This window comes from Bactrocera dorsalis, chromosome 3, assembly GCF_023373825.1.
Source record: "Bactrocera dorsalis isolate Fly_Bdor chromosome 3, ASM2337382v1, whole genome shotgun sequence".
Taxonomy (NCBI): Eukaryota; Metazoa; Arthropoda; class Insecta; order Diptera; family Tephritidae; genus Bactrocera; species Bactrocera dorsalis.
In genome coordinates this window covers 90,567,916-90,577,725 of record NC_064305.1, presented here as the reverse complement: position 1 = coordinate 90,577,725, position 9,810 = coordinate 90,567,916, and the positions used below count along the sequence as shown (strand labels likewise).

Below are 9,810 nucleotides of genomic sequence, written 5' to 3'. Positions count from 1 at the left end.
AATGAGTGAAGAAAATGTTTAAATAATCGGGTAACTTGTTTTCGTTTATTTTTAGCTTAGACGCGTGTGGTGTGTAATAAAAGAGTTTGGCAAAAGTAGGAAAGTATCTGTTTGGGTGGTGATAGCAGTAGCTCAGGGTTTGCAGAAATATTTTTAGCGGCAATCATGACTGCTTTAATGAGCTACATTTCGGTAGAAGGTGACAGCAGTCTTTCGCTCAATGTTAGAGTGAAAGGGGAGCAATATTTTAGCTGAAAGTGTGGTTCCTTAGTGAATTCTGATTCAATATTAGCACAGTACTGACTTAAACAACTATGCTCTGTAAATATTCAAGATCGGCATATAATATTTTTGGCAATGTTATATTAGGAAAAATAGATCCTTTATTTCTGCACTGAATTGAAGACTTTATTTTCACATAGTTGGAATGGTTCACTTTACTTCCTTTAGACGGTCCAACTCTTGATAGCATAAGTCCGAATTAAGAGTATAGAGAAGCAGCTGTTAGCAGATATATTCCTTTTACTACCACAAAACACATAGAAAATCCTTCCTGACCGTCAATCCAGGCTTGAGTCACCGGGATTCCACTACGACTGGGATCAATTAATGTTACGTTAGTTTCATCATAAGTGACTATATTCTTCAGAAATGCACTGTATTTGTTGAAGTGGCGTTTCGCAGAAGGAAGCTCAATCCATGAGATCTTTTTGTGCTAAAGCGCATTTCAAAGGGGACGACGTAACATAGCCATTGAAATGTTTTAGAAAATAAGAGAAATCTTAAACGCAAATAGATAATGCGAATAGCTCTTGAAAATGAATCACTCAATTTCGAACAAATATCTGGAAAGCTATAAACAGACCGTCAAAGTCAATACTAATAACAAGGGATGAATATATGTACCATATATATTCGCTCTTCATTCTCGACCTGCTAAATGGTGCCGAGGCATGGACGAAGACAACAGCTGATGAGTTGGCGTTACGAGTTTTCGAGAGAAACGCTCTGCGGAAGATTTGTCGGCAGACAGCGGCTACCCTGTCTAGGTCATGCCGTCCGAATGAATGAAAACGACTGAAGCTCTGAAAGCATTTGATTGTAGAAAACATTGTACATACCCGCCGGGGGAAGCATAGGAAGAGAAAGACCCCCACTTCGTTGGAAGGACCAGATGGAGAAAAACCTGAAAGTTATACTTGGAATCATAAGATACAAGTATGTGGGTTTAGATACTTTTCGATTTGTGATACATCCAGTGATCAGGATTTTGTATAGCTTTTAGGCCTCGAATTCTTTGGACTCACTAATGACAAGTGTAGGGTATTTACTATATTCGAAATTCGCATTTTAAGAATTTACGTAACACCGCGATTTAATGGAAAAATACTTTCGCTATCGTTGGGTGAAATTCATTTTTCTTAACTATGAGAAAGCGTTTGTGCCGCTCATTATGATAGTTGTCAATAAAAGATGTGCAACGGCTGAGCGGTGGTTTAGTCAACGAGTAAAACTTTTACGCAGAAGATTTAGTTGCGAAATTCCACGCGCGCGAAACGGTCAACGAAGCGAAATTAGCAATAAGATAATAGTCGAAATATATTTGAGAAAGATAAAAATTTGCAAGTGGAAATATGCGGCTTGATTTGGTGATTTCGGTGTTCGCGCTTGCGTTAATCAGCATAACTTTGCCGGCAGAAGGTGAGCTTTGGGAGAATGTGATCTTTAGAGTAACGGTGGAATAGTTTTTGGAGTAGTTCGAGGATTTACATTTTTGAAGGATAAATTTCAATTATATAAAGAGATATAAATTCTCAAGTGAGAATAAGACAGTGAAAGTGATACGAAGTAGTAGTTCAGATATACTAATTTCTTAATATCTACTCAATAATTATAATGTTTCAAGTATTTTAACTGAAAAATGATGGTTTAATATGCTTTGATACACCTTCCTTCATATCCGTTAGTCAGTCATTAATTTCGGCTTTTATTTGCAGGCAAACGCGTAACCTTAGTTCCCCTTCCAGCCAGTGAGGTATATCGCTTGCTGCGTGAGGCGGGTCGCGAGGATGCAGTGCCCGAGGGGCGCGTGGTGACTCAGGGTATAGCAGCGGTGTCCGGTTTTGCCGTTGGATTGGCTAAGGGCATCGGTGGTTCATTGCTTGTGGACTTGGCTGCTAATCTCTTGGCAGCAAATGGACAGAACGTAACCGGGGAAACTGAAGAAGTCTGCTTCAATAGTCGCAGCTTGGATGAGATTGACGACGCTGATGATGATGAGTATGCGGAGGGAAGACAAGATGATGACGACGCAATTACATCGGTCGATTATTCAGATTATGATAGTTCTAATCCGGTGAGGAGCGATGCTTCTTCGCCATCTGTAACCAATGCTGGCATCGACTATGGTGATGACGAAGACATTAGGGCTGGAGACGATACCAGGAGTAGAACTATTACAACTACAAAAACAGGCCCAGGTGATTCGATAAATTGTGTGCTGATAAAGCAGTGAGCATTCGCTCTGTTGAATTAGGTTCTCTTTAAATATTAGTTTAATAAATTATTGTATTTATTTATTTAATGTGTATAATAGAATTGAAATTAAATCACTTTGTCGATGTGTGCGTTAGGTTCGGGGGTATCACACAGCACTTTTAGTTGAGAGACAGCGACAGCCACTTCCAATCATGACAGCTTTATATCTTTATATATCCAAGCGGGAACGTAGGACCAAAGGTAAAGTTTGCTGGTATCATATAGTATCTGATCATTCCCATATCCAATTCGGGTCGCCTGTTTCATGCAAAATACGCTTGGCAAAGTTGTTTTCTGGGTTTCCTTCTTTACTCTCATATTGGTTTCAGTAATCCGCAATTCCCGGAAAATGTATGATTGCCATTAAGACATACCCGTCTATTACTGGAGCCGCATTATCCAAGAGAGACTCTTGCTGTAACCGTAACTAGCATGTGAACCGACTCTGCGACGTCCATCGCAGATAGTGAATTGGTTTAACTTAAATGCTCAGTGTCGACCGTATCAACCAGAAGCTAAGCTACCGCCGGCATCGCTTTCTGGATTATTGTCTTTACTGACCCCTTTCACTGGGACGAGTCTTTTCATAGAGACACTACAAAAGTGGACCGATAGGGACAACAAACGACTCCATCTTTTTCCCGCCCTTTTGACATTTCTCTTTAGTAAGGTTTGCACTTTCATCATGGAATGATATACGATCCAACAACGAGTCAAAATTATTAAAATTTACTGTCGAAATTAGGAGTCAGTGGCCTAAATTTTAAAAGCGCTACGCCCAATTTATAGGCGTCATAATCATCCTGTTAGATCAATAATTGAGTGTCGAGGGCAAAAATTTTAATCCGCAGTCACAGTACAAAATGTTCCCGTGCCTGTGAGACAAAGAAGTGCGCGTAGTGTCAAGAATATTTCTGGCAGTATAGCATTGAGGAAGACCCTAATCAGTCTCTCATACGTCGTTCTCAACGGTTGGGCATCTCTGTGACGTCGCAAGAACTGAAGCCGCTTGATCACCAGAATCGTCATATGTTTGGGAATTGAGTTGACCAACCACTTGAAAATGATTCGGATTTTCATTGAAAAATCAAGCTTCTTCAGCTGAATGGCTTCGTCATTAAGCAAAATATTCGTTACTGGTCAAGCCGCAATCCACATGTACTCCAAGAGTCATCATTGCATCCCAAAAAAATTACGGTTTGGTGCGGCTTATGGGCCGACAGCGTCGGTAAGAGTACGTGATGATCAAGACCGGCTTGTTACTGTGAATGACAATCGTTACCGCTCAATAGTAACCGAATTTTTTTTTGGCCCGAATTAGAAAATATGGACTTGAACAATATGTGGTTCCAACAGGACGGCGCCACAAGTCACACAGCGAATGCTACAATCGCTTAATTGAAAACCAAGTTTTACGCCTTTAGACTAGTTCTTGTGAGGCTGCGTTAAGTCTATAGTCTGTGCCAATAACCCAGCCACGATTGATGAACTTCGTACGCATATCGAAGGTGAAATTGCTGCAGTATCGGCCGATTTATGCTTGAAAACCGTCGAAAATTGGGCTCAGTGTCCGGACTTCTGCAAGCGTGCCCGTGGTGGTCATGCAAAAGAAACCGAGGTTTATACATAATTGCACCACTGTTATACCAAACGAAATTTCTCGTCTCGTGGTTCAATGTAATATTCGTTCCTTCCGCGGTTTACTTTAATTCAATTATGAGGTTATGCGCCGACATACAAGTCTTCTGCCAAAGGCGAGACTTCTTTCGGCAGCAACTAAAGTTTTGTTGTTTTAGCATTTGACGATGTGTTATCGGTGTGTGCGTGAGAAATCGTAGCAAATAATCGCTGGCAGCAAAGCCAAATGCGCCGGTGATAAGCACTTGAAGGAGCACAGCGCAATAAAAACAAAAACAGGACATGGGATATAAGGATGAAACCTTGAAAGAATTAAGAATCGCTATTTGTATGTGGGTGTGTGTGCCTGTGAGAGGACATAAAAATGAGCGTAGATATGCATGACCAGCAGCACATCAGCACCGGGATAACGAACACACACGCATGAGCCGTTTTATTATCCACCGGATTTGGAAGCGCTTATATGCGTGCGACTGCATGTGTGTGTGTGTGTTGTGCATTGTTGTACAGCCACAATTGTTTCGGCGGCGTTACGTGTTGGTGGAAATTGCTTTAAACGCTTCTTCGCCGTCGACGCAACGCCTTGTTTCCGCACTCCACTTCGCGCCTGTTGTTGTTGTTTGTTAGTTGTGTTGACTTGCGATTGCCGCCGTGATTTCATTGGCCTCTCGGCCGTGCCAAGTGTCACTCAGGCTGGGCAGGGCGGTGATGGCGGAAGTGCAAAACACTGTCAAATTACGCGTGCTGACTGCTGGTTACTGATTGTCGATGGCTAGTGCATGTGAGTGTGTCTGTGAGAGTGAGTGTGTGCGTGTAGTTCGCTTATTCATAGCTCGGAAGGCAATTGTCTACTCGGCTGTCAGCGGTTTTTTGTGTTTTTGCTTCACCAATTTCCTTAACAAGCACAAGAGTGAGGAGCCGACCTTCCGAACCCGCTGATGTGGGTTAACCGTTCCAAATAAATATGCATGTGTGTGTGTGTGAGTGCGGGCATGCAAGTATCGCCGTCATCTGAGATTCTCCTTTTTGATGAGGGACAGATAGTTGACTCTTTTATTTTACGATTATTAAGTGTATGCTGCCAAAGTGAGCATATATGAGTGTGTATGTGTGTGTGGGTAGTAAGCGGCAGCATAATAAGTGGACGCGGTTGCAGAGAAACTGGCTTAGTGCTTAGCTTCTCAGTGTGCTTATTACCCTCTGGTCCAAAGGCTCAAAATATCAAATAATAACTTCGCGCAAGCACACCCCTCAAAGCAAGAGCGAACCAGGAAGGTGAACTAAAACGGAACACATAATGACATTTAGTCATAAAAAGCCATAATCAACAACAAAAAAAAAAAAAATCGCATAACCATCGCCAACAATAATCAAGCAATAGAAATGCGTTGATGAGTAAATTTGCAGTTCACATTTTGCTTTTTGTTGGTAATTCGTTTCAATGACTCGGTCATTAATTTTCATGGGTCTCGCACACACATACACCTACACTTGAGCTCATTCAACACAAATACTAATGTATATTTAGCTGGCTTGGCAAGCAAATATAAATGAAGTTGTGTAGTGACTCGCAAATTTAAAGCAACCTCAAACGGTGGGGAGTTACACCCCCCTCCCGCGCGTTTGTCAGGTGCTAAAGCATAATGGATTTGTGTATTTTTTCGCTTGTGCTGCAGAAAGCTATTATGTCTTTTTATGATTTATGTCTTCACGACGACTTTTACTTTGAGTAATGGAAAATGGAATCGGATTCGGTGGCAATAATCAAAGCGCTTTTGAGCAATTGTTTAATTTATTACTATGATTAGGGTGTGGGGTACTCATAAAAAACCAGCAAGTCGAATTTATTACACTTATGAAAATAAATGGCATGTTGTTTTACTTTTCAATTAATTTTCACTTGAGTTTTTTATGCCTAGCGATTGATAATTATCAATTATAATTCCCGTGTTGTCGTATATCACCAAGTAAGTTACTACCTTTTCAATTCTACAGATTATATATTTATACCGAGTTTGTTCGTTTTATCTTTGTCAACTTTTTTGAGTATATTACTATTAGATGTTAATACCACTCTCGACGTAAAGTTGACGACATTTGCGGCTGCAATATAACAACTACTTGACAACTATTATTTGACGAACGTTTGAGAGCTGTCATTTGATGTCAATTTGGTATTCAACTGACATCCAATTGAAAGCTGACAACCTCGTTCAGCTGACGTGCATGTGACAGCTGTCAATTCATTTGACAGTTTTCTTTTGGCATCCCTTTCACAGTTACCATTCCACATCAATTCGACAGCCGCAGTTTGAGATTAATCTGACATTCGTTTTATAGTTGTCATCTGACATTAATCTGATATCTGTTTGCCTGAAACCATTTTTCGACAACTCAGTATTTGTTTGATGTCTGATCTGTATTTATCTACTTCCATCTTCCCTACATTTGATAATTGCTGTCTGATGTCAACCTGAAAACTGTCAACAGAGTCCATATGACATCAATTGACGACTGCCATCTAACGTCAATTTTACTTCCGTTTGAGGGCTGTCATTTGACGTTTATATGAGAACCGCCATCTGACTTCTATCTATCATCCTTTTGATAGCTGACAATCCATTTGACATTTTTCTTCTGACACTACTTTCATAGTTACCATCCGATATCAACTCGGCAGCTGCCCTCTGACGAGAATCCTACATCAGTTTGACATTTCCATATGGCTTTAATCTGATATCCATTTGATAGTTGTTATCTGACATCCATTTAATAAGTTAGTTGTTAACTGGCAACAATACTCGTATATCATCTGACGTGCATTTGACTGGCGTAATCTTTCTTACATTTGACAGCAGCCATCTGATGTCAATCTGACAGCTGTCAACTGTCGCCCATATAACATTTGTTTGACGGCAACTATCTGAAGTCAATCTTACATCCATTTGACAGTTGTTATCTGACGTCGATATGACATCCGTTTGACAGTTGCTAGTTGACGCCCATTTGACATCTGTTTGACAGCTGCCATTTGTTGTCCATTTTTGAGTTGCCAATTGACTTCAATCAGAAATCCGTTTGACACTTGCTATGTGTCGTTTTTTTGCATTGATAGCTGCCATCTGCCGTCAATCTGAACCCTTTGTTTATTTTGAAATAGAGGGCAATTTTGAATTTTGAATGCATCTCATTTCAGAATTTTCAACAGCTTTTGGTGAGCCTAATTAAAGCTGTCATTGTTTCAGTTAAAAGAACTTATAGTTTGAATTTTGCTTCGCTAATGGTTCAAGAAATATGTTAGCACCTGAGTCTTATACATAGGCTTTAAGTTCTTACAAATTGAAACGAATATCTGATAAAGTCAGAAATCAACTTTAAATAAGTCACGTGGGCAGCTCGAAGAAAAGTAGAGCGATGAATTTTTTAAGGAAGAGTAGAAGAACCGAAATCAGCGGACACATCTTCTATGAAAAATACTCGATATTGAAATTGTGTTCCAACTTGTATCGATATTATTTCCGATGATACATGCGAAACTTGTATTTTAGTTTCTTTGTAATTCCAAAATGTAGAAAAGCCTTAAGAGAAATGCACTAGAATTTGTAAGTTTTGAGCGACTGTTGAATTCAACACACTTATTACAACTTAACCTCTTCCTCTAATACTGCAAGAGTTCGTGGAACTGTTGTCTCTTTGCAGCCCTTTCTGTCTCAGCACATTTAATAATAAGTTCATGATGAAGATGTTCTTAGAATGTAACATGCCATGCCAAACAGGTACTCACTTCCAGGTGTGTGTGTGTGTGTGACATGTACGCATTCAACTTGCAACTTAAGAAAACTTAAGTAGGTAAATAGTTGGCAAAAAGAAGGGTCGAAACTAAATGTAACAAATGATATGGCAGGAAAGTATCAGCAAAAATGGCGGCGAAGACTTCTTCAGGTAGCAAAGTGAAAGAATACTAATAAACTACTCGCAAAACTTGTTTGTGCGAGAAAATTCTAAACTTCGCCGTGTTATGTTGTACTTCGTTGGTGTACTTAACAAGAAACCCTATTAGGGTGGGGAATAAGTAACTAGCACATTTATCGCCTCAAACAAATTGCCTCAATTAAAAACTTTCACTTGCAGTGCAATCGCGAGAACAGAGAAAAAGCGCAAAGTAACGGCAAGTCTTGCATAGCTTATATATGTTTCTGTGTGTGTGTGTCTGTGGGTGTGTTTACTTATGGCTGTGTGTTGAAGTAAATTAATGCACACTTTATTCTGTATTGCAATTGTTTATATCAATCAGGTTATTTTATTGTCTACGCCAGTAAAGAAGAAGAAGAGGTTACTTCATCGCTCGGCTTGTTTAGCGTGAGCTGAGATTTTAACAATCACCAATAGCTTGTGTGCAGGAGATGGAGGGATCCAGATACTTCGTCATAGTCGAAACTAACAATAGCCGCCTCAACAAATTTGTGGGAAGCCCAAAGCGCTCTGTCGATTTATGAGGATTTTTTGGATTCCTTGCATGAAAAGTCCTATGAAAGGCAAACATTTTAAGTCCACAGAGGGGATCCAAGCAGCATGCATCTCGTTTTCAAGGCTATTCCGGAGAATGCTTTCGTGAGGCCTTCAATGCTTGGAAATCATGCTGGCAGCGCTGTATCGACGCAGAAGAAGCCAATTTTGAATTTCTTTTAAAGAATTGTAACGACTGGTTCAATAATTTTTTTTAAATCGACTCAGCTCTATTACTTTCCGTACAAACTCTGTAGTTATTCTATATTGATAAATTATTTATTTGTATTTCTATCATATTCATAATATCCTCATACATATTCTTCATTATATTCCTAAGTGAAAATTTATCCTTAAATTGGGTATTTTGAGTGAAGTTTTATGCAAAGTTGAGGGATATATTCTCTTTAGGCAGGTGTGGTGAGTTATATCGAATCTATGTGGTGACTCCGAAAGAGAGAAAATGCTCGCTTCCGAAAAATTGCCGCTATAAGAGAACTTTATTTTTCGAAAATTCGAAACAAAATTCGAATATGTCTTTAACTGACCTATGACAGTCAAAGTTATTGGCACATTTCAAAATAAAAAAAAATGTTGGAATAAATAATAAAAAACTGTTTTGAACACGAGCATAAATTATAAATATTTTCCACTTCTAAAAAAGATACTTCGCATTGAATGAAAGCTTTAAAAATGAATTGTTAATTATCAAACATTCATTGAAAAACTAGCGAATATGTTTCTGAACACCTTCTATGTTTTTAACTGTAAACTACATTTCCGGTCTACTCCGTGTCAAGCGATAATCGTTGAAATGTACACCGGTAAGCGCGAAAACTGGCCTGCCAACTCGTTTGTTGTTGTATGTTTTCGAACTTGCTACTCTTTACGCTCTTCTTTTGCGCTCTTTGCTCATTTCCGAACTAAAGCCATTCGAAGTGCCTACTCGTTGTTGACATGTATTCACTTCGTTTGCCATCCAAGCTGCACGATTCATACACGGCTCGTGTACTCGTTTTTCTGGCGCCCCTCTCGCGTCTGCGGCAATGCGCTCGCACAGATTCGCCACGAAGCAGCGGCTGTGCTGTGCTGCGACAGGCTGTCAGCTATGGCCGCAGTTGGAGCTGG

General features: G+C 39.8%; 1 protein-coding gene across 1 annotated transcript; it reads left to right on the top strand.

Moving 5' to 3' along the window:
• The first annotated feature begins 1,538 nt into the window (after positions 1 to 1,538).
• On the top strand, positions 1,539 to 2,515 carry LOC125777501 (uncharacterized). The gene is made up of 2 exons (XM_049452611.1): positions 1,539 to 1,701; positions 1,998 to 2,515. Exons 1-2 carry the CDS (start codon positions 1,635 to 1,637, stop codon positions 2,513 to 2,515), a joined length of 585 nt encoding a protein of 194 aa, XP_049308568.1. The 5' UTR covers positions 1,539 to 1,634.
• The last annotated feature ends 7,295 nt before the right edge of the window (positions 2,516 to 9,810 follow it).

What these genes read in the sequence shown, in the direction of transcription:
- LOC125777501 (XM_049452611.1), top strand. Translation starts at nt 1,635, where the DNA reads ATGCGGCTTGATTTGGTGATTTCGGTGTTCGCGCTTGCGTTAATCAGC. An exon ending in CATAACTTTGCCGGCAGAAG is followed by an intron (nt 1,702 to 1,997) that starts GTGAGCTTTGGG and finishes TTTTATTTGCAG; the next exon opens with GCAAACGCGTAACCTTAGTT.